Genomic DNA, 25876 nt, shown 5'->3' with positions numbered 1-25876 from the left:
AATAAATAGTTACACTTTTACTGTCAGAAATGTAATCTGTTTTTGCTCTTAGTGGTTTTTTCTTTGGCTGTTTATATTTGTATGTATAATATATAAAATTGTATATATTTTAATAGGTCAGGTCCCGTAAGGACAACGAGCGTCTGACATGGGCCTTTCTCAGATGGTTAAAGTTCCCAGTTATTTCTTCAGCCACACAGCCACCTAAATAAACAGCCCTCACTGTGCAAATGCATTCACAGAGACCGCTTCAGTGGTCTGCTCCAAGCCTATAGACCCACATCAAATGCACTTGAGCACTGGCCTCCACTGTAAGCTTGTAACTGACTTCCAGGAATCCTACAAATTAATGTATGAATATATATTTAATAAAAATGCAGTCATGGAGACCATACATACCATATGGTTACTTTTTTTAGGCCACTGTGTAATGCATTGAAGACATAGAGGGCAATGTTTGCATGACTTCAGAAACACATCATAAAAAGTGAAGTGTCTTGTCTGACGGTAACACGATTGAAGGCGTAGTTTGAATTAGAGTCCAATGTGTTACATAAAATTACAATTTGGTGCTGCCGGACAGATGTTTAAAATGATAATTGAAGTTGAAACGCCAAAATGTTGCCGTAGAGTACGTGAAGATGCATCAAGAGTCCCTTCCTCAGATCCCAAATGTCACACGATGAAGCTTCAAGGGCTCCATCTTGGCACGTTGTCATGGGAACAGTTTATCCCTCCGCTCTCTGCCTTGTCGTCCCTCAGGAGGATGCTGCGCACCTCTGATTTCCCCCCGGTGCACGGCTGAAAACCAGGCAAATCTCTCCCAACCTTCTAGATAATATCTGAGTGAGACGTGTATCCAAACCAGCTGCAGTGCCTCCGATGTGCGCGGAAGCCGAGAGAGGCAACAGACGCATCTCATTTCGATTAATGAGAGGCTGAGCACTTCACCGCCGAATCTTCTGATCACACTGTTTGAGGAGTGGCTCTACTTTAGCAGATGAGCAATGTAATTTCACTAAGGTGGTGCGTTCAGGTCTTTTATTATTCCAACCGCTGTAAGATGTAAAGATTCACACACATTTGAAATCGTGTGAGTGCATGGGTTGCACATGTAGGCGGCTGAAGACAAACCCTAGAATAGATGATACAGGCCTCACTGTCACAATGTCAGCCTATTCCTAAGCCTCACATTTCCCATGTCTGCTTTCTCCCCCTGACATATACTTACTCTCTTGACATTTCACATCCTGCTCCTCACCCCATGCCCTGATGTAACCCCTGTGTTCCCGCCGTTCTCCATCACCTCACCTGCCCTGCACACCTGTTACCGCTGCCCCATCAGCCCAGTAGTTTATGTACTGGCCCACTTCATTCCCCAGCAGATTATCTGTATACTTCCTTTTTAGCAGTCCAGCCATTTTCTCTGCCTTCTGGACTCCTGCTCTCTAACCTGATCCCCTTCTGGATGAGGTTGCCTGATCTCCCCTGCCTGTCTTGTTTTGACTTTTGCCTGTTTTTGACCTCGGGTAAACATCAGCAATTGGACTGCGTTAAATACCACAGTTGTATTCTGGTCATTCTGTCGTTCATCTTTATTTCTTGTACGTTGAAATGCTCTTGATTTTAAATATGCAGAGTTGTGTGCATGCATATCCTCTGTATGTTTCCAGTCCTCGGTTCACCTGCAGGAGGAGCTGTGGCTCGCTGCAGCCTCTCTGGAGCAGAAGAGAGAGATCCCTCTTTTTCTCCTTCAGTGGCATGACAAATATCCCCAGTGCTGGAGAGAGAGCATATCAAGAGGCAAACGAGAAGGGGCGAGAGATAGCAGCCAGTGTGACAGATAAGAGCGTGGCAGAACTCGTGGGGCTGGGGAAAGAGAGCGCAAGTGCACCACAGTGTCAGGCAAGGCTGCTGCCTGCACACACACAAACACACTCACACACACACATGCACACACGCACACACACACAGACAGACAGACAGACCCCTCAGCCCGGCTGCACCAGAAGAAGTTCAGAGAGAAGACTGACCTTAAGAAGGTACAGTATGTTTGTGCATCTCCAGCCTAGGAGTCATATCTCCTGCAGTTGTGTGCCCCCTTCTTTAGATCTGAAACATTACTAACAAATCAGCTGCACTCACTTGATGCTCCACTTTATTTTCCAGGTGGGTTGGCGGACGTTTCGTCTGTGGATTAACTTGAATATCACGGCTTGCCTTGAACTGAGCCCTCTTGTCCTGTAGAGGAGTTGTGCGTTTCCGCTCTAGAAGAACTTGCCGCGTGTTTACAGCCTGAGGGAGGATGGAGAAGCTGTCAGGGAAGGACAAGGAGCTGATACGAGGCAGCTGGGAGAGCCTGGGCAAGAACAAAATCCCTCATGGTGTCATCATGTTTTCCAGGTAACGTATGACACAAATCAGCATGATTGAAATGGAATTAAGACAGTAAAGTGACATGTAAGAGAAGAAAATATTGTTATTCTGTGCAGTCATCCTTTCATCAACATTAACTCAAATTCTTTAACACTTAAACCAAATGTAATAGTATCTGTTGTTGTTGTTGCTGTTTTTTTGTGTTGAGAAGATTTGTGCTTAGACTTTTGAAGTCTAGGGTCTTGGGATGCGTCTGAAATGCCATTTTCTTGTGTTTATACAAAGGAGAAAACTGAAATATGGGATTTTTTCCGGTAATTTTTCAGACACCCAGTTTTTAATATTGCAAATATATAAATATCGCAATACTTTCATCAGTGGGATATAGGCTCAATCTCTTACGCTTATTGGCGATAGATAGTCATAACAGACATTTAAATCAGCGTCCTCAAGATGCCACTTTTTAAACTGTGTTGTCAAGAATATGTGCATGTGAATATGTGTAACACAGGTGTGGAGAGAGACTCAAGCTAGATCCTTCGCTGCACACTTTCAACACGCAGGGACCGGAAGCTTGACTTGTTGCTTGGCGACAGACTGCAATAATCCACAATTTACTTTGAGACAGCTGCCGCTAAATAGACTAGCAAGAGAGATTTGTAGATGTATGAGTTATAGATTGATTTTGTGTCCGTGTGAATGCTTGCCGTGTGTACACACACCTATAGAACAGTGTGGTATTTGTCTGTGGTAGACTGTTTGAGCTGGACCCGACGCTCCTCACTCTTTTCCACTACACTACAAGCTGTGGCTCCACACAAGACTGCCTCTCCAGCCCTGAGTTCCTGGATCATGTCACCAAGGTGAGCTCCGTTCACCACAGCCACCGCTACGAGTGCACAGTTCGCTCTTGTGCACAGTTGAGAACACTCTCCGCACGTGTATTTGTCTCTGTGCGCGGCATCCTATAGGTGATGCTTGTGATCGATGCAGCAGTCAGCCATCTGGACGACCTGCACTCCTTGGAGGACTTTCTGCTCAACCTGGGGAGGAAGCATCAGGCTGTGGGAGTCAACACGCAGTCATTTGCTGTAGGACCAACATTTCATAGTACAACTCTGAAAAAGTACTTTCACAAGTTAATGAGCTGTTAAAATAATTTTTTTTTTTTTCTTGTGTGTTTGTTTTGGACTTCTTAAGATGGTGGGTGAGTCCCTTCTCTACATGCTGCAGTGCAGTCTGGGCCAGGCCTACACGGCACCGCTGCGTCAAGCCTGGCTCAACATGTACAGCATCGTGGTAGCAGCGATGAGCCGAGGATGGGCCAAGAACGGGGAGGACAAGGCCGACTGAGGCGCACAGCGGTAGCTGCTGAGCAGTCGCTGTCAAATCACTCAACATGGTTGCCAATGGAATAAGGTTGTGTAACTTGCAGCATTGTGGCTTTGGCTGCTGTACATTTGCTCTTTGACTGAGGTTGCTTGGCGTAGCGAGTGTACGGTGTGGTTACACTCGGATCGACCAATCGCAGAGTTTCTTTTCTTTGCTGTGGATGTTTAGCTACCAGACCAGGCTGCTGTACAGCTGTTCTGAGCCGGCTTGCTTTGGTCCTTCTAAGTCTGGAGCTGTAATCTGAGCGCCTCACACTGAGAAAGAGCAACAAGGGTAACTGTTGAGTCTCTTTGTATATAATGGCTTTGATATATCTACTCAAATAACACTGGCTGTAGTGGTCTTTTGATGTATCTTAAAAGCGTTGCACAATTGTGAAACACTAGATATTATATTTAGGCATCACAAACTACTCAAACTGTGATGGTTACTGTGGCCAGCGTGGCAGCTCTCTATCTAACTGGAACACAGTGATTCTTTACACCACACATTAAAAGGTTTGGGACAAAGCAATGTGATTATACAGACGAGAGTCCCATCACCTTAATCACAATCATACTGTGTTTTCTATCGATATTACACATCATTACAACTACGTCTGTGTGTGACTTTGTTATCTAACATTTAACATATTGATCAAAACATATTTTCAATAGATACTGACAAGAACTGTTACACTCTCTGATAGGTCTCCTCAGCGATCTATGACTGTTAAGGCGTCCATGTGCACCTTACTCAACACGGTGTGTGACGCTCTCCTCGGTAGAGGTTGTGATTACTTCAATGGGCTTCAGCTGACTGTTAAACTACCACTAATAGACTGTTAACTCTTTACTTTAGAGTGAAGGGCATCTTTGGGGAATTATAACATCTTTGTTCTTGGCTATCAGTTTCCAGTCATTGTTAGTGTAAAGTAGTTTTCCTGTACCTTAGTCACTTATCTTAGTAGTGCTTATTAACTGTATTTGTGTGGCTACAAACGAAGCATTACCTCAGCTTTAGAGGTGAGGGTGAGCAGAGTGGCTTGTGTTTTTCCAACACATGGAAAGTGGGGCTGGAAGTGAATATTTATTTTGGATTATGACACAAAGACAAACGGAATTGATGATGATTTTTTTTTTCCTTTTAATTGCTTAACACAGAACAAATAATGCAGATACCGTGTGCTGTCACTGTCCAATATGTGTATGTGTTATTATTATTGCTGACATAACACTGTATGTATCATCCTTAGCTGTTGTTGACATTCATGGTCATAATGCCAAGTAACTTAGCAACAGTGCGCCAAGTATTAGATAATAACACCATACAACTGTAAATCCAAGCTGCTGATATGTGGTTATTATCGCTTTAGTCTGAGTTTACATTTACAAAGTTTATTTTTATATTCTGAAATGTATGTGTTGTTAAAGAGCATTGTTTTTTTTTCAAATGTGACATACAGTATATCCTCCAGATGTATTACCTTGTGTGGGTTTCATTTAATCAAAAATAATATGTATATATATATATATATATATATCATGAACTTCTAAATGTACAGTCCTTACAGAAAATGATATAAGTTGAGTTTTCTATTGAGCTGTTTTATCCCTGCATCGTCTGTTCAGTCTGTACAGGTGTAATGTTTATTAACTGATTGTGTATGTGGTGTATTGATGGTGATTCTTTTCTTAGTATCAGTAACACAGCCCTATGCAGGTTGTTCTTCACATCTCTGTTTTCAATTACCCGACATTAGGACTTTTTAGCAGGCATGCCTGGTAACTGGAATGTTATCCTTTTAACATCCAGCTCTGTACATATTGGGTGTGTCACTGTCTACCTCATCATTATCAGCTGCTATTGAACAGCGATGACTTCACCTAGTTATCCTTCAACCAAAAACGCACAGTATTATTATTGTTAATGCAAGCACGCACTCTTTGTAAACTGGATTCCATCCTGAACAAAACATGTTGTGTGCTTATTTGAGACTAAATAAAGTGATCTTCTGTGGATATTTTACTGCTGAACGAGGTCAGTGTGTTTTCCTCTCGCTCTCAGATTGTTTGTGAAAGAACGATGATGGTTACAACACAGTGGTCAGCGTTTGAAATCAATCATACGATGCCTGACTTGCTTCCCACTGACAGCCCGTCTCCGAGTGTTACTTAAGATCCAAGCGCCGAATGGCTGATAGCCCTCGGCTACAGAGACGAGCCCACTTACTCATGCAACTGCACAATGTCACATCAAGATTGTTTACAGAATTTCTAATAATTGACATGATGGTCTTTGCAATCTGGACAGATTTTTTTTTTTTTTTTTTTTCATCCAAAAACAAGTTAAATCCTGATTGATGTTCCTGCTTTAAATATCAATCTGCGTGTGTGTCCTGTAGATGAAGCCATAGTAATGAGAAGAAGGCTGGTCGATGTAATGAGTTATCTGATTACACAGGGCTCATTTCTCTCGTACATGCAATTTGCCTGTATCATTGTAAAAGTCACATCCATGAGCTGGCTGTCTGTTCTGCCGTTGAAGCGGTGGCTGACATGGCCTTAATCTGTCTCTCTGCACTCCACACAGCATCCCTACGCTCTCTGTCAAACTGAAGAGTCTGTTGTGTTTAAGTTGGCTCCATGCTCCATGTCTCGCTTCGGCCTAGAGAACAACGCTGAGTTGTCTCACTGGGCTTTATGGAGACTGTCCTGACCTCCGCTCAGGTCACCAACCGATGGTTAGATTGCAGCGCTGCTAACTAAAACACACAGAGTGTTTATTTACCTCGTGGTAATTCATTAATCGCTACCTGTAGTTCGACAGGCTCACCTTGTAGTGTGTACGAGGATTTGCTCTGAGGGCTGTCGTGGTCTGGAGAGGAGTTTGTGGGAAAGAGACAACACACATTATTTTTAGAAAGTCTGCAATGTGTTTTGGAATGAAGGGGTAGTGAACGTTGTCATGGCAACTGTTAGGTGATGGCGGTCCAATATATATATATATATATATATATATGTATGTGTGTGTGTGTGTGTGTGTGTGTGCATTTGTTTTGTATGAAGGAGGAAAGCAAGACATTGCAATGCTCAGTCACTCACTCATCCTAAATGACAGTGTGGAGAGGAGAGAGACGTGGACAATGCGTGCATGCTCAGGCTAACACGGTTCACTCTGATAGCTGGAGCAACACAAGCCTGCCAAGCAACAAGGAGAACGAGCGGTCTGTCACTTCCCACTTCAAGTACAACCAGTTGAAGGATACCATAGGATTCATATATTTTCTGATTGTCAATCGAAATCCCATGACAAATCTTTAAAGAAGAAAATATATGTAAATATAGTTTCATTACTCTGTAATTTCCCAAAACTGTAGTTTTTAGCAAATGTACGTAACTCAAACCAGAGTAAATTGTGTATTGATTAATACACATTTGGTGTTTTACAGCTTACACAGGAGGTGTTTCAGCTGCATTTTCAGTCGGCCATCTCATGCGAGTCTTAGAGAACAAATACACTTCTATTTGAATCTATGCAGCCATCAACACAGGTCGCATAACAGCATGTGTATTACACGTGCTATTTGTGCTCAAACGCGACCAGAAGTGCATTCCAATGCTTCAAGTCTTACTTTCTTCCATTTTCTGCGTGCACCTACAGTGATTGTGTAATTGGTTCTGAGCACTGCCAAAAAGCGGGTGACCTGCACTCGATACTGTGCCTGAATGCATCTTGTGTGGACACAGATGGAGGACTGAAACTGCTGCTCTGCTAACATGCTGCTTTTGCTCCGGGGGCTGTGTGGACATTATGTAAATGTCCTGCATACCCTGGTATGCTGCATTAGATTACTGTTCTAGACACCTACCTGGATATAATGATGAAGCAATTTATACATGAGAGTTTTTGATTAAATCAAGTAAGGCCCCCGTGAAACATTGTTTACAAAACAATCTCAACAGATTGAAACTTGAGAACAGAACGTTGACAAGGTCATGGATTACATTACCATCTCATCCTTTATGCCAACATGGAAAAAAAAAGTCTGTACAGTGCTGGAAAATAAATGGAAATTTGAAATTTAAAACTGGGAAAAATCCGTCTGCTGAGGATTGTGAGGTGTGATCTGAAGCTCCTGCATATAGCTACTAAATGGAAAGAGTAAGATATACTCGGGGAGATAAAAAGTTCAAAGTTATCAACACAATTGCAACTACTTTGAGCCAAAATCTTATGTAAATACTAAACAACACCAACTTATTAAAGCAACATTTGCATGCTGAAACGAACCCATGGGAGTGACAATATGTCTGCTGCAGGAGGTGGAGACATTTTCTATTCTAAGCATCTGGGCAGGAGTCGAGGAGCGACAGGAGACACCCAGAGGAATTCACCTTTCACTGAGAAGCACGCTCTCAGCAGTTGCCACGGGTGACAGGGGAAATGTTCGGGACTTTTCTTTCGTAACGCGCAGCAACGAAGAAGCACTGCATATAATGGCAGCCATGTAATGCTGTTTTTCTTACAAACCCTTTTATTGCTGAAAAACTGACATCCATCCAGTCAGTATGATCAACTTACTACAGAACCTCTTCTACATCATTGGCTCTATGGTGCTACCGCTACCAACACATGCATGTGGTTTGCATAAAAGCAGATGCTCGTAAAATGAATTGCCACATCCATCCTAAGATGTGGTTCCAGGGATCAATGAGGCCTCTAGTATGTACTGAGGCTTGTCCCGAGGCTAGTTTGTATGCAGGTGCACTGTTCTAACACTAAGCTAACATGCACTGAATTCATGAGTCGCCTCTCCCCTCTTAAATGAGAAATCCTTTTCTGTGATCATCTTTGGAGAGACGTGATCGAAGGAATCACGGTCATCTGTGGTGCATTTTGTCAGACTTAAGAGGAATAGTTATAGGCATTTTGGGAAACAAGCTAATTTTCTATATTCCAGAGAGTTAGATGATAAGATTGATATAAGACAATAACCAGAATTTTCAGAATTCAAACAATTTCTTTAAATTGTCTGACGTTAACCCTAAACCAGTAATGCATGCAATATATCCTTTTGCACATGTCCCGATGGCATCATGTGCACATTCACACTTGCACTACTGCTAACCACATGAAATGTCACTCCCTGCCTCTTAAAACCCTTCAGACCACAGTAGAGGAGAGCAATAAGGAGTTCATGGCACAAGATGAGTGGATCGAGCTGAATTCATTTTAATTTCAGATGACAGCACTTCACTTTTGACAGATGACAACTCAGCGACAACACAGCTGACAGAGATCACTCTCAAATGCAGGCTTTCCTTTAACCTCAACCTTCTTGTAGATACAACAACCCACATTTACAGCCGGCTCACACACACGTTATGAAACAAAGCACGTATGATACACACATTTCATAACCAAGAGCAAAAACCAGTGGACATGTCTGGAAAGCTAATGTACCTCCAAATAGACCTCGGGTGGCCAAGCCGGCAGTATATGAACAGACATGACAGGATACAATAAAACGAGTTAAGCATGGACAGTCGAGCTAAGAATATACTAATAAGTTTTATTTTGTATTTCTCAAAGGAAAGTACGTTTAATGATCTGTGAAACCCACAGGACTGGTAGTTCACAGAGAGACATTTTGAGATGCTCTTTGATGTTTCTTTTTCTTCACGATCCTCTGCACTGACCACTCTCGCTCTGCTGCCAGCTTTCATCGCTTTTATACAGCATGAGAAACTACAGTTAGATTCCATGCCAAATGTAGCAAACCGATTAAACATTATGCATAATATGCCATCAGTAAATCTGAAAACAATTTATATCACAGGCCTATGATTTTGCTGTCACTGTTAATCAAACATGGTAACATGCAAGAGAAACCCTACAAGGGAACGGCACTGGATAAAAAGATTGTATCCTCGACAGAGAGCTCGGTCAGACATCTTATATGAACTGATAATATTGATTGGAGTCAACAACAAGGCACCGACGAGGACATAATACAAAACATCTTAAAGAAATGACAGAACTGCTGTGATGTAAACACACACAGTAAGATAGCTTAGTGTTGAGCTTGACTGTTCTTCACCTTGAAATTACAATAATCGCCTGCTTGTTCCGGAGCTTTTGATCATATCACATGGTGTTCATCAGCAGATGAAGTTTGCTCAGTTGTCACAGATCTGTAAACAGTCAAACTTTCTGATGTTCTGGGCATCTTTAGGAGTTCTCCATGTTCAAATGTAGTTTACTCCTAAAAGCTTCAGAAAGAGCAAGTGGACCTTGAGTAAAGATTGTTTTATCAACATGAATAAACTCGAAATAATGAACAAACTAATCTGCAGTTGAAGACCATGTGGTATAGTCAAAGGCTCCAGAAAAAGACAGCAAGAGGACCTTTTAAGATTGTTTGGTCAACATCTTAGAGGAATCTGATGACTAACAGAATTGACTACCCATTGACTTGTTTTCATCTCTTAGATGTTTCTCCGCCCTTTAGTTTTCAGTCCATGCAGCATATTTCAGGCCATGCTGGATTGTCACATGAAAGGGCGTGTTTGTTCAAGGCACAGCAAGAGACATGAATCACAAACTACAATCAGTTTACATTCAGGAGAAAAATAAACCTTTCATCCCTCCACCGGGAAATACAACTTGGAAACACAGAGACTGACAATGAGATTAGCACATGTGAAACTTGACCTTATGGTTCAGGATAGAAATGCATACCTCGTGTATACAACATGGTCAACATGCATGCAGAAATGTGAAATTGAAATAAAAAATGTATAAATTCCTCTCGAGAGTTAAATATTGTTGTCTTGCAGTGAGAAGAAGTAGACGCCACGCTATAGTTCTCAAAATATTCTACAATTTGGGATATAAACAAACTTCCTTTCTTGCAGATAATTAGATGAGGAGATTTATCCCACGCTCATAAATCTCCTCATCTAACGCTCGGCAGGAAAGTGAACTAGCATCTGCAAAATGTTGAACTATTCCTTTGAAATGAATAAAAATAAAAATAAAGTTGGATCACATCAAAATAGCATCATAAGGGAATACTCCGATTAAGACGGGACAGCTCTGCAAATCCTTGAACAATCTCCAGTAAACCCCAACCACAATATCAATGACACCAACAATACTGTAGCAAAAATAGCAACGGTAAATTGATAATAGTTACAACAAGCTTCAGGTACAGCCAAGCTGCTTGTGCCTCCTTGTTGAGAGTGTACATATATTACAGTACATCTCTGAGTTACAGTCGGCCCTCCGTCTGTCTGCTCTCTCACTGCAGATGGCTTCACAACTAGCTGCCCTCACCCTCAGCCTCCCTGAGCTCTGCGTTCGAGGAACCAGATATCACTCGTGCCCAGACCACTCTGTCAGTCTGCCGGGGCAAGCCTGCTCACACCACCCACACTGATGGGAACTTTCACCTCCACTCATGTCCAAGTGCCACAGCATGGAGAGAGTATCTCTGATAGCAACCCAAAGGCAGTTCCACCCCAGACACTTTCATTACTTGAAACCTTTCTAACTTGCAAATCAAGTCACAGGAGAAGTTGCGATCCCTGTCATGTAGCATCCAATAGTTTAACTGAAATAATCTGTACATTTAGGGATGTATCGTCTGTCGAGATTGGCGTTTTTGTCCATTAGACAAGTTCAGGAGATGTTTTAGCAAACTGCGGTCTATGTATTGATAGTGGCGTTTACATGGACCCTGCTCCTGCATTCTTTCCTCTTCAGGTTCTTCATCAAGCCCAGTCTGGTCTCAGGGTCTGAGGCAACGCAGTTGGAGTCTGGGGTCAAAAGCGAAATTGCAGCATTAAGCAATCTGTGTTCCCCAGGTGAAGGACATGTGGAATCAGCTCGGGGGAATTTGGTGTTACTGGAAGCCTACGGGGCTGTCCATGAGTGGGCTGGAGCAGTAGGGGTCTGGGGGGTCTTGGAGTTCAGTCTCATGGGTCTGTGCGTGGCCTTCCTCACACTCCTCTTCATCCGCCGCGCCGTGGCTTGAACTTTGGGAGCTGGCCATGGCCCCGTAGCTGTGGTGGGCCGGGGACGGCATGGGAGTCAAAGCCAGCTCTGGCTCCAGCAGCACGGACGCCACAAACAGCTGAGGGAGGAAGATCAACATATAGTTAACGATGGTGTCACACAGTAAATCACTCAATTCACAGGGAGTACATTAGATTAAAGTATGTTTATCGTTTACCCACCCTACACTTAACTCATGCACCAACTTAAGATCTTAATTAACATATTTAGTCTGAGTGTGCATATCCTGGATCCAGTCTAAAAAAAAGTAAATGGCAATTATCAGCAGCTGAGATGTCAGATGTCAGAGCTTCCCACCAGCACAGTAAATGCACCAACAACAATACCTAATGTAACCTTTACACAAATAAAACTAACTATTAAAACAAGCAATAATACTAATATGTAAGATATGTTGAATGGTGTACTGTCAGGCTAATAATAGAAATATGAGATATTGTACACTGGAGGCAGTGCTGGATGTTACAGCACTCCTGTCTGCATCAGTAAACGTCCCCTCTGCTGGCTGATCAGACATCTGAAACAAAGAAAGAGCACATTATTCATTCAGTATTAGTGCGTCTTCAGCTGAGCTTAGTCTGTGTGGGTTATGGCGGAGCGGAGCTGACCTGATAGCTTGACGACTTGTCTGGTTGCTTCCTGAGGCACAATCGAAAGAGGGAAAAGGCAATACAGGAGAGCAGGGACACGAAGGTGAAGAGGGTGATGGGATGAACTGGACCTGTGACAGTAAGGTGCAGTAAATTACAACTTCACAATGTTATATTGTACGCTCACAATACAATGACGGTTGCAGACACTGTTACAGGATAAGAAATAGAAGTGATAAAGTACCTAATCTGAGCATTGAGAAGAAGAGCAGCCAGAACATGCAGAGGATGGGGGCCAGGATGACCTGGTTGATGGCTGCTCTGTGGATCCGTTGGCTGAGTTTAGTGGGAACGTATGCATAGTAGATGTTGTATCGGTCGACCATGTGCTTCAGGATCACATAGAGCAGACCTACCGTGGCAGGGAAAACACATTTCATTATTCAAAACACGACAGCATTCTTTGGAAAATTGACGGCGGTATTGTTGATTTGGGGTGGAAAGACAGAAAACTCTGGTATGGACATCATAGTGATATTTTATTTGTTGTTCTCCAAAAGTCCACCGAACCCCACACACAAGCCTTAAGGGCCTCAAACACTGAATATGATGCTCAATGCAAAGTTGAGTGCAATGTGTAATTAAATGATTGCGACATGGCTACAGACTGACCCGATTTAAAACAACAAAAAGGAAAATATGTCTTAAAAACAAGCAATTTACGTTTATTTTTTAGTAATTTAAGAATTTTCCCATTTAGCTTTGGCAAAGTATCTTGTGTTGTTCTTTGTGTTTCCACCCAATGAGGTTCCACTCAACCAATGAGAGTATCTGCCACGGCTCTACCTCAGAAAAATAACAATATGCAGACAGCCGCTCAGGTAAAATGCACAGAACAGCAGGGTAGCGTGTATGAAAGGGCCTGTTCGCAAAAACAATATTTGACTGCAGTGGCAAATAGAAGCTTGGTGAGCTCTGGGCAGAGACAGGAGCAGAGTGGGCGTCTGGCTCGCAACTCACTGTGTCTGGGTGTCTGGGACTACAGCAGCAAATTCACACAGTCTGCATCGGACTGGCAGGCAGTGGAGGAGAGTGAGGTTACGCCATGAGGGGAGACGATACACACACGAGACTAAGAGGGAAGGTGATGGGATGGTGAAGGAAGAGGTAGAAGAGGATTTGTAGGTATGTTGCTCACCAAAGGGTGTAATGATGGGACACGTGATGCTGTAGGTCATACTGACTGCAAAGATACACATGGTCCAGGCGTACTCCAGGCCAAACTGGAACTCATAGGCCTGGCTCTGCATATGAACAAACACAGAAAGATGTTTAAAACAGAGCACAATGAACCTGCAATAAAAACACTGGGATAAGCGCGGAGATAAGGCTCAGCTGACCCGTTTGACATGAATGCGCTCAGCCTGGGACTTGGCAAAGCAGAGGCGGAAGGCATACACTGTCAGTGCTGGGATACGAAGCAGCTCCATAGCTGTGCCAATCAGACTGGATGTAATCACGTAGTTCACAAAGAATGCACCGTTGTCGGGGAGAAACACACACCTGCACCAGGAAAACAAAGAAGCATGAGTGTTTGGCTGTGAGCGAAATGTCTTTTTCAGGGGTCGTGATACTCTTTGTACGTTTTATTTGAACAGAAAGAGTTGTCTTACTGGAATTTGATCTCCTTCTCATCCAGGAAGTTGACATCGAAGAGCCATGTGAAGAACAGGTCCAGACTACAGACGGAATTAAAGAAGAGCAACAAATCTAAAAATTGTGTCAACTCAAAGGAATTCTGTGAAAATAAGCATAAAAGCAGAAGCAATGTGTTTGTTTTGTGTTATTGCATATGCTGTAAGTGTACCTGGACAGACCAAGAGAGGGCAGGATGATGACCATGAAGACCAGCAGGAAAAAACACTTGTGCATCGTTACTTGGTTCTGCCCAGATCTGAGACATTAAAGGAATAGCATGGGATTGTAAGAACATCATCATGCAATGCATATTTAGTTATGTAAAACTATATCTTCGCAGTTCCCTTAAACATAGTACATTTATAATGTGAAATAATGTAATGTAAAGTCAGCTGACTCGACATGTAAAGGACCGTTGGGTTCATTAGCACGAACTACGCTTTTCACTCCAGTAAACAGTTCATTTGCATTCGGTGCTTCGCACATCACGCCTGCACAACACGTTTGTGGGGGTGGTTATGTATAGAAAGGGTGCTCATTGGTGCAGCGTGAGGTCGTCTCCTTATGCACAGTCGTTCTGCTCCTCCTCCTGCTAGTCACCATGTGCCTTTCCCCTGCGCATGGTGACTACTGTGCATATCATTATCCTCACATGGAGATCTCTATGACAACCTGCCCAGAATACCAGTGCAGGGAGAGTGACAGAGAGAAGGAGGGAGGGAGTAAAAAGAGCAACAGGGTGAGAAAGAAAAAAATAATTGAGATGAGGGGAAAAAAGAAAGCAATGCTGCGAGTTGAGAGGAAGACAGGCAGCGACACATGAAGGGCCTATTTGAAGAAGCAAAGGACAGGCATTTCCATTTCAGAGGAGAGAGATGGCTGATGGCTGGTGAGTACCTGGTCCAGTGGGACTCAAAGAAGGCTGAGTAGTAGACGATGAAGGGCAGGAGTACCGAAAACGCCCACAGCAGGAGGGTTGGGAAGAACTGGGTAATGACAGGGCTCTGGATTGCACAGCAAAATGATTTATTATTGAAAACGGAAGAGCGGTCAAATGTAGCATTACGGTCATACAGTTAAACTCTGACCCGCAGACTTTCCACAGGCCTCGTGACGTTGAACTTGTCCATTGTGTTGACGATGATGGCGGGAGTGGTGAGGAAGAAGAGCAGCAGGAAGAGGAGGATGTTGAGGAGGACGCATCGGAGCCACCAGCGAGATCCGCACACTGACAGGTTTTCCCTGGTGACGGGAGAATTAATGAGCGTCAATACACAAGCATCCAGCAGGACAGACTGGGCATTTACCACACTACTCTCCCCTGACAAGCCTGCACTGTATGCAGTGCCATAAGCCTGAAATAGCCAGCTCGGTTGCCTCTTGTATGCGAGCTGTGAGTCGTGTTTCCACTGCATTGGATTGGAGAGCGGGTTGGGAACAGCACACTTCAACGCTCAGTTTTAATGAAGGAACAAAAGTACCTGCTCAACCCCGCAGCCTGCGACTGCTCCAGTTGTCTAGTTAGTGCAGAAAACACAAACACACTGCAGCCAATCAGGCGTGAAGCACAAACACTGAGCAATACCATGTCTTTGGTTAATATCGTCTACATATGCATCACTCACTTGTTATGTAACTGCTGCATTTTGTCTCCAAGATAAGAAACATGCCTTATAGCTAATTCAATCATGGATAGGGAATGAGTTTGAGTTGTTTTTTTGACATCTGCTACAAACGTGAAAGTATATACTGATCCATCTTAATTGTTGCTGTTGGTTAATTTAATTTTCTAAAAGAACAGCACAGAGCTCAATGGGTAAAGAAATAGGAACAGTATTGTGAATGTAGATGCCTCTTGTCTAAATACATATACTCTTTTAGGTCCATCATCACAAGCTGATGTTACATTAGCAAAATTACAGCCCACGAAACATTGGTTTAAAGTCTAGCCACAATCCAGAGGTTTCCAAAGATACCAAATATGTCAAGATGAATTACAGGGAAATGTGTCTAAATGATGCGTACGACATGTAAAAGTGGATATTACACGCACAATATGTGTCTGCATGTGTTTGATCCAGTTTCCTCCCACAGTCTGTCAGTGTACCAATGCATGCTGGGATAGGTTACAGCTCCCTGCAACCATGCACAGAATACGCATTCATAATGGATGGGTGGACTTCTAACTTGCAACAAAAGTAGTAGATGATGTCGGTGTGAAAAATGTTGACTTTGCTAATTTAAGGGAAAATAAGGTTTGAGAAACCGTGTGAGTACCGGTAATGTCAGCACTGACCAGATGATGTCACTGGGAGCAGGTGCGTAGGCGACCCCCCATTCTTGCGACTGCACCACAGTGGTGATGCTGGACTGCTGGGGTCTGCGACGGCAGCGTACACAACCGTAGTCCTTCACAATGCTGGAAGACAACACAAGATGTACAAAGAGGGATCTGCATCAGTGCTCAGTAACGTCGGCTTTTATGCCGCTTCGTGAATTTTATGGCTGCTCCCAGATGTGACGGGGGTTTATGCGAGGAGAGGACCTGACAAACCCTGATGTCATGCTGTTGTTTACTCACACAGCAGTCATCCTCTCATCGCGAAAAGTCACAAAGGCAATGCCGAGCCTCTTCATGGAGATGCGGTTCTTCTCAGCATTAAACTCGTCTGTCCGCTTTTCTTCTAACTCGCTGTAATACTGCTCTGCATCCACCTGCAGATAAAAGTTGGAGCACACGTTACTCACTGCCTCTTCCATTCTCAGAAAGATCTTCAGATTTACAGTGGCAGGATATCTTGTTGCTGCGCTTGTTGTTCCTATTTCTGGATTGCAGTGCCATCCAGTGGAAACATACTTTCTGTGCAGCACAACTGAGCTACAAGTATACACAGGCAGTCGCCTACGAATCCCAATTATGCTGATCAAAAGTACCTTTTCAAAGCCACAGATGTCGCAGCAGAATATCTGAGCACATGGATGGGTCTTGATCATGATCTTCCCATCCTTTTGGGCCTTTGTGGCAAAATACAGCCTCCCTTTCATTGCCTTGCGTCTGCAAAACACAGCATCCTCAGACAAGAGCCTCACACTGATCCCCAACTGTGTTGGTCCAATCTGGAGCAGCTACTGTACCTCTCCAAGTCCAGACTCATCAGGTTGTGGACATCAAAGCAGAATCGGATGTCGGTGACAGTGCAGCTGGGGTAGGCCTCACTAGTGAATGGAGCAAAAGGAGTTAATCGTGATGAATGTGATGAGATTGTGCATGTACAATGGTTTTGTGACATTAATTCAACAAAAGGAGAGGATTTAACTTAACAATGAAAAAGATAATAAAACATGTGTACTGGAAGTGTTTGGTGATGAGTCCTGGGTCGGAGATCTCTCTCGGTATGGAGCTAATCATCAGTGTCCTGGCTACCTGAAACACATAATGTAATCATCACGAGAAGTAGATACAATAAACTGATTAAAATAAATCGCCACCTTATTAAGAGGTATCAGCCATGCTAGTGCCGTGGCTCTATAGATGGCAATTCCGGTCTGTTTGTTTACCACGTTCAGACAGGAATATCCCAACTACTACATGAACAGAGTTCGTGCACACGTTCACTGTCACTAGAGGATGAATCCTAATGACTTTGGCGATCCTCTGACTTTTTTTCTAGTGACACCAACAGGTTGACTTTTGTGTCCAGCGTGAAATGTCTCCACAATTCCTGGATGAATTTCCATGAAATTGGAAACACACGTTCTCGGTCCCCTCAGGATGAATTGTAACCACTTAGTTGACCCATTAACTTTTCATCTATTGCAACCATCACAATCTAGTTTATGAGATAATGACCTTCCATCCAGCCTCAGCTGTATTTTTCGTTTAGCCCTCATTAGCATGCTAACGCGCTAGACTAGAGAAATTGACTGAATGAAATGGATATTGTTGCAGTATGAAAATGGCCAGGCCTAAATGTTGAAACAGTATGATGTGATGGTGTCAGACCTTCTCATCTTCTCGGTACTCCAGCCGCATCAGGTGGTGAGCCATACACAGCAACGTGATGATGAAGTAGACCAGAGCCAAGATGCTGTGGAGCCACAGAAAGCTGTCCCTACGAGGCACAACAAGTGTTTAAAACGAATACAGATATGGTTTCTGCGCTATTTCATGAGATGTGACGTCATTCATGAAATGCAAGACTTACTTTGCACTGACATTAGCCAGTGTTGTTCTTCCAAAGTTTTCAGGACTGTCTCCTGTAGAGATAACGAAACATGACAGAGAGCGAGACATTTTAATTTAACGACTAAAAGGAAACCCCTCCTCTTTTGTCTGTAGGCAACAATGAAGCAATGTCACCATTCAGAAAAAAACCTTCCCATCCAACTTAATGACATCTTTCTCATCTCAATGACATTTCACACACAAATCAAAAATCGCGGTCATGCCTAACTCTGGTGTTTTAATCCGGGCACCCTTTGTTTGCTGTTACCATGGCATCCTGACATCGGGTGTTGGTTTATTTAATGGCTTTGGTGACACACTGGTTCATCACATGATAGCCAGCAGTCATAAAAGAAAGTGTCTGTGGACAGCCCAGCTCCTCGTAGACCCCTTTAATGACTCCTGCCTTCATCCTGTTATGGAATGGCTTACTCAACACTTTCTACAAAATAAGCACACAGCTGCCAAAAGGCATTTCTGCTGCTCGTTAGCAGCTCATTTGCTGCACTATCCCACCCTTCACACCTACATGTGTATGTTAAGAGGATATGAAGCACTTTCTATTCCTATAATCTGAGGCTTGACGCTATAAACTCCCATTTGATGAAAGGCAGCGTTTGTGTGTATAAATAGTAGACCTGTCGTTTCACTTCATAATCTTGTTTTACGAGTCAGTTTAAGTTAAAATGACCTTTTGAGTGGATTGCAGCTTTGATCTTATTTCATGTATGCAATCTCCTTTCGTATAAACTCAGCTTTACCACCGATTGTTTTAAGCCAAAGTTTCATTGCATTTAACATATACATCGTAGACGCTTGTGATTGTCTCTGTGTGGCCTGGCTGCTCTCCCTGCGAGATGCCTCATACGACTCTCCTGAGGTTAAGGATATCCCTTGGCTTTTCAAATAGTCGGCCCACTGGACCATAGGGGTGGGAATCACCAGAGGTCCCGCGATACGATATTATCACGATACGATATTATCACGACACGATATTATCACGACACGATATTATCACGATACTGTGATATTCTGAGTATTGCGATAACATAGGCCTATATTGCGATTTATTACTTTTTTGAACTTCAAATGATGTCCCCAAAGGAACTGTGTCAACATGTTTTATCTAATAAGATAAAGTTTTCAGTCTGTTCATCTCACTTCAATCATTTTTATTGCAGCAGAATAGGATTGTCAAGCAGACAGACTGACCAACAATGTCATAAATGTTGCATGAACCTGACAAACTCAACAGTTTGTATTACTACATAGTCCAACTGAACTAAATGCAAACGTGTGGACTCAGTATATGAACTATAACTTATATAAGTAGGATATGAGAGTGATATAACTCAGTATAACTTGCGATGCGTGGACGTCGAGGGCAGAGACAGTTATGCGCTGCACTCTCCCCATGAGCCGGCTGCTGTTGGCAGATTTAACCCCGTTGTGAGGCCAGATGTCTCTCTCTTTGTTTTGACCAACTTCCTACCAATCACGCTGACCCGGGACCTTTGCTGACCTCACCAGAAAACAACTCAGCACCATCTAGTGGACTGAAAAAGCAATTGATTTGATTTTTCTAAAAAAAAACAACGATTTCTTTTGGTTTTTTTGTTAATAGTTTATATAATGAAAGACCGATACTTGGCGTCCGATACAATATCGCCACGCAAAATATCGCGATACTATGTTGTATCGATTTTTTCCCCCACCCCTACTGGACCATCATCTAAAGATAAACATACCCAGGAGGTTCCCAGAAAAGTTGACCGGCAGGATTATGGCCAAAGACAGCAGGCAAACCACTGTCATGAGCAGGATGATGTGGCGCTGGAAGGACAGGTATGTGACGGCGTCAATGCCGCATTTGCTACGGATCTCGTCATCCCTGCAGAAACAGAGAGATGGGAAACTTTCAGAATCCCTGAATCACATATCCAATAGATCCCAAGCGCTCTACGCCACATGGCAAAAAGAGAGATTGTTCTTGAGGCGTCAATAATGGAACTTCCACACACGCACATGTGATGGGACACAGAGCTGTGCAATCTCAATCGGAATATATGTCTGCAGCTCCGTCCATTGCCAGGGCCCATCATGAGTAAAACTGTGGCACCACTACCTTGGTGCCAGAAGCTGTGGTTGCCAGGCGGGAGGTTCAGGAAACCCAGTGTCACAAAATAGAACAAAAAGAAAAGCATGAAAAAAAATGAAATGCCGAAAAGAGGGACATGCTGGTCACATGGCGGCCCACACATTGCGAACTCTCAGGGTGGGTTTGCACTTTCCTACGGTGAGCCACTGGCACGGGAGGTAAAAACAGAAGCACCCAAACTCCACCATAATACTATGGAAACTATGGGCACTGTGGAAATCATCTTCTCTAGTTGTGTGTAGTCAGACTGCAGCGAGAGCAAATATTCAACGGGAAGCCACGGCACCAGCGGTCGCATGAGCCCAGACTCGTTTGTTTTTGCTGCTAAATGACATATAACAAGAGACTTTGCATTTGCCGGTGACATCAGCTTTGAAGCCAGAGGGCCAATAAAAGGATGGAAGCTAAGATGAGAGAAGGGTAAAAAATAATTACAAGGGCAACTGCTTTGTGTACTTACTTCATATGGCAAAGTGATGACAGCCACGAGCAGAAGCCCTGGAAAGAGAAGAGTATCGCAAAACATCCCATGGATTAGATATTAAAGATAATAGATGGCATATGTATACAATTCTGTGCACACCACATCTGGCTGCTTGCAAGCATCCACTATTTGCATAGTAATAAGGTCTGCAGAGTGACACAGAGGGGGAGATTTAATAGGTCTAGCCTGGAGCAGTAACCACTTTACTGCAGCCTCAGCTTTGAGGAGGAAAAGGGCGATGACTCCAGTCTGACTCTTTGTCTTAAACATGCAGGGAGTGACCTCAGTCTTTCACACAGGTGTCATGGAGTCACACAGTCCAGATGAGTAATGAGTCAAACTTTCCTCTTACAACAGTTGACGCAATGCCATCTTAGACAAGTGGACTTATTTGTAAAAGTGCAGTAGGCTGCATTTTGAGACATCAAGATATCATTGCTAAGTTAACTGTGACACCGTGTTATAATTACTGTAATTAAATGAGAACATGATCAGGAAGACTGGCAGACAGTCTATCATCAGTGGTATTGTTGATGATCGTGATGTTTCTGCATTTCCCATAATGCCTGCTGTTTTATATTTTGTGCACAGAGAACTAGAGTCTGTCAGTCTCCTCAAACGCTACGTACGCCTATTCACACATCCGGCTGACAAGGAGCAACATCTGCATTCATTCAGCATTGTGTTTGTGTCCATCCGACTACCGGTACTCAAAGTCCAATATTCACTCTCCTTTTAGCTCTAGTCTCAACCAATCAAATATGTACTCCTGCTTAGATGCTCCACTGCAGGTTGCTAAATTTGAGAGTGGAGCTTGAGCGACGTGAAACCACAACAATAAGCTACAAGATAGTACGAACGCTCCATAGACCTAAAAGAAACTATAGAGTTGGATAATAATTCTCTGTTGCCTCATCTCTATCTGTAACCTCTGTCCCATTACATTTAGTTCTTTAATACATTGTCAATGAAAACATATGACTACGTGCAGCTGCAAGTAAGGCAGCAGAACCGCATGGGACCAATGCAGGTTTCATCACACGGAACAGACGAATATTTTATGAGGTAAGAAATGCAATCGATATTTTGTTCAACCTGTCGGACTCATGAAATGTGTTTTGTTGAGAGAGGCGGCGTCGGGGTGTTTGCTTAGGACGAAGGATACCTTTAAATGATCTGAGAATGCTGTTCAGGGGTTTTCCTGGTTGCTTTTAGGAGTTGATGAAAAACTCGAAGCCAAACAAAACAAAACAAAACCTCACCATGTCCTTGGTCTCAGAGTCGGAGGGGCTGGACTCTGACGGAGACTTCTCTTTCTCACTTGGTTCTCCATAAAACAGGGATGTGAGACTGAAAAGACCAGCAAAGAAATAACAAGATGATCATTTTGATGGTGGGCTGACACGACATTATCAATGCATCCGATATGTAACATGTCAGTGCTGTAACAGTAAAGACATAATGTAACTGCTCTAGACGGTCCCACAGTCTCAAACTGAATACATGAAGAAGACATGGAACACATTCAGAATGGTCGAATCGAATAAAGCCAGTGTGATGATTGAATTTGTGGATATTGCTCTCTGGGCCGTACCACTGACAGTTCAACATTGTGTCAAATTAAGCAGCGTAATTGAATCAGTGCGAGAGAGGGCCGCTTGGCAAAACACACAGATGCTGCTCGCTCTTGGGTGTTATGAAGCCGCTGCCGGTCATGCAGAAGTAAGCGAGCCCGTACTTCACTAAAGAGGCGACTCGGGTCAAGCAGAAGAAAACTGCTGCAGACTCGCACAGACGGCTGGATGGTCATTGACTCATTTTGTATCCCTAAAAGGAATATGATAATTGATGACTTGTTTAAAGGTGCTGATATTCTTTTGTTTTCTTACCATCAGCAAATCTAATGAAAACTCCCAAAACAACAGTGAACCATATCCTAGCCTAACAGGCATTGTCTGGGTAGCCAATGGTTAGTCTTATGCATGTTAATTCACAGTTGAAAATAGTTCCATACACAAGCATCATTTTCTTGTGTTTGAGTAACATTTGCTAAAAAACTACAATGCCTTTAATAGAAAACCTGTTTACAGATTTACCTTTAACTAGTGGACTTTGAGTGCCACAGACAAAAAAAAGTATTGAGAGACAGATTACAGATACATTGTTTGTAGTGATCTTTTCATGGGTTTTAATGAATGAGAAAAATCTGTGTCTGATCTGTGTTAACATTTTATTTTCACTGTTAATACAAAATACATGAACACATCGCCACATTTGCATTCATCACTAAAATAACAAGTGATTATTAGAAGCAAAGGCAGTGTAGCTCTTTGCAGTACTTTGCCTCCTACGCAGTACCATTACTACTCAGCAGAGGGAGCTGGAGGCCTCATGGTCAGGACTCAGGAGAGGTTCCACTGAAAATCTTAAAATGTTGCACTGGCTCACAAACCAGAAGTGTGTCAGCTGTTACGTGTGATGGATTCACCTGTCATTCTCCATCAGCAGAGCCAGGCGGCCATAGTCCCATGCAGCCTTCCTCAGACAGGAGAAGATGAGCAACAGGAACTAGAACACAGAACCAGAACATGAGTCTGATTTACACACACACACTCATCTGCTCTTATCCAAAACCTTTCCATACTGCCCGTTCACAAGGAGCCTACACGTAATGGACAGGTTCACAATGCAGCAGCAATAATGAGCCGTCGTCTTTCTTTAGAGTGGTACGTGGTTGTCTTGGAAACTACCAGAGACAGGTGAGCATGCACACACGAACACATGCTGTGCACTACGGCCAAATGAGTGTGGTCAATAGCAAGAATGAATATTAATAGCCTCTAGTCAGCCATAAATGGAGAGCTAAAGTGTAAAAAAAAAAAGAAGCCTGTTCAATGATATATTATAGTACCCAATAGTGAATCCATGCTTAACAGCTCTGGTTGAACATAAAGAGCATAACTGGGCTATTGAAAAATACAAAACACACCATTAAACCATTAATTCATTTGAGTTTAAAAGACATTTGGTTTCGTGGACAAGGACGACAGCAATGTTAATAAGAAAAAAGCCCCCATTAAGGATTCATTCTTCAGTGATCTAGCCACGCAGAGACTATGAAGGCAGCCTTGACTGAGGCTTGTAGCTGAATAATGAGTGCATGTTCACATTAACAGTCAGGGTCCAAACTCCTTCTTTGAATAAGAATCCCTCCATTATCTCGCTCTTTTCCCTCTTTTCTGTCTCCTCCCTGTTGTTTTGGTTTGTTTGGTCTTGATGCGTGGGCATGCTCTCCTTCAGTCCCACAGATGATTCATTATTCATTACGAGACAGCAGTCGACCCTCTGTGTTGTCTTGACAACTAGGTAGCGATAAAATGAGCCAATTAAAACACGGAGGTGGCAGATTAAGAGTGACATCAGTGCAGAGATGAAGCTTGACAAGGCCTGACAGCCTATTTTTATAGGAGGAAAATATGCAATTATCTTTGTAAACAGTGTACACACTGTATTATGCTATGTGAGGGGAAAATTCAAAATTGCAGATGTAATGCAGTTTGATATCTATGACATGCACATAATGTGTGCATTTGCACTTGTGCATCACAACGAGATCCAAAAGCCTTGACGTAAAAACAGTGATCCAATCCATTTTGCAAGGCAATGGCAACACTCACACCTATAGGAGCAGCATGAAGTCTCAACGTTTACCCAACCACATCTCTTTATACTGTCGAGGGGATACAACACATTTATTAATGTCATATCCAATTTCAAGGAAACCCATGCAGGGGATGAACTGCGTGAAACCTCCAGACAGAAAGGCCCCAGCTGTGTGACCCCAAGGGCTTGTTTTCGTGTGGTGACAGTGCGAATCACTTCACCACCTGACTCTATATGACACTTGCAATACTAAAGTCCCAGTTTACATTTTTAGTTTGTTTGCGTATCCTGATTGAAGATAGACTAGTGAAGGGGTTCTAAAGTGATAGTGGAAAGCGAGAGGGGCCTGGGTTCGATCCCGGGCTAGCCGGCCTGTCTGTGTGGAGTAAATTGGCCGTAGGAGTGAATGTGAGCATGAATGGTTGTCTGTCTTTATGTGTCCTGTGATAGTCTGGCGACCTGTCCAGGGTGTACCTTGCCATTGCCCAATATCAGCTGGGATAAGTGGTTAAATATAATGGATGGGTGGGTGTGAGTCAGTACCATCCATAGCACGACATTGATGGCGAGGACCGTGGGCACTCCTCCAAACGGCAGCCCCTGGAGGACGCTGCTGCGGGAGTGCGAGCGGTAGCATCTGTCCGCGGTGCTGTTTTCTTCCCCAAAAGAATCCAGGAAGCTGAGAACATCCAGCGCCACAGCTGTCCCCTCCGCAGGGGAAGCTTTTGTCACTAACAGCTCAGAGTGCGCCATCAGCACTGGACCATACCTGAAGAAAAGATGAAAGAAAGTGATCATTAGCCAAGCTGTTAGACTTACTGTTCTCTCGCTCTTTAAGCCTTGATACACACCTGTTGAAGCTCCCAGATGATTGGGCTTTACACACTGTGATTCATAATGTAATCACATTGGGTTAACTGATAATTACAACAATCTCTTACAACAGTCTGTAATAATGCAATGATTGTTTGTTGAGATGCGACACTTTTGCTTTAACTTTTGCTGAGCCGCTGCGGCTAGTTTATCTAACCTACTGTTTAGCATTTAGCTAAAACACGAAGCTATTTCTACCTAGCATAAGAGGAGTAAAGTCAGCAACAAATAACAATATTGTTAATATTAACAATACAAAGCAAGGAGAAGCTCTGCTTACATCACACAGAGGGAGAGGGACTTAATTCTCTGCTGAGACATTATATCCACTATATCTTTGCAAATATAAAAGCTGG

General features: G+C 43.2%; 2 protein-coding genes across 2 annotated transcripts; one reads left to right on the top strand and one right to left on the bottom strand.

The window, feature by feature from the left end:
- Positions 1-2305: 2305 nt before the first annotated feature.
- On the top strand, positions 2306-3729 carry ngb (neuroglobin; the record flags this gene model as incomplete). Its single annotated transcript, XM_079287220.1, has 4 exons — positions 2306-2403; positions 3131-3239; positions 3348-3467; positions 3577-3729. 4 exons carry the CDS (start codon positions 2306-2308, stop codon positions 3727-3729), a joined length of 480 nt encoding a protein of 159 aa, XP_079143346.1.
- Positions 3730-11418: 7689 nt separating this feature from the next.
- On the bottom strand, positions 11419-25400 carry tmem63c (transmembrane protein 63C; the record flags this gene model as incomplete). Its single annotated transcript, XM_079286417.1, has 22 exons — positions 11419-11887; positions 12272-12346; positions 12438-12550; positions 12664-12831; positions 13618-13723; positions 13820-13982; positions 14093-14158; positions 14287-14373; positions 15015-15121; positions 15206-15359; positions 16414-16536; positions 16699-16832; positions 17052-17172; positions 17253-17333; positions 17468-17541; positions 18121-18229; positions 18323-18374; positions 20091-20233; positions 20961-20998; positions 22247-22334; positions 23473-23552; positions 25191-25400. 22 exons carry the CDS (start codon positions 25398-25400, stop codon positions 11657-11659), a joined length of 2523 nt encoding a protein of 840 aa, XP_079142543.1. The 3' UTR covers positions 11419-11656.
- Positions 25401-25876: the final 476 nt, after the last annotated feature.

This window comes from Melanostigma gelatinosum, assembly GCF_949748355.1.
Source record: "Melanostigma gelatinosum genome assembly, chromosome: 16".
In the NCBI taxonomy this organism is placed as follows: Eukaryota; Metazoa; Chordata; class Actinopteri; order Perciformes; family Zoarcidae; genus Melanostigma; species Melanostigma gelatinosum.
This window is presented reverse-complemented; position numbering and strand designations above follow the sequence as displayed.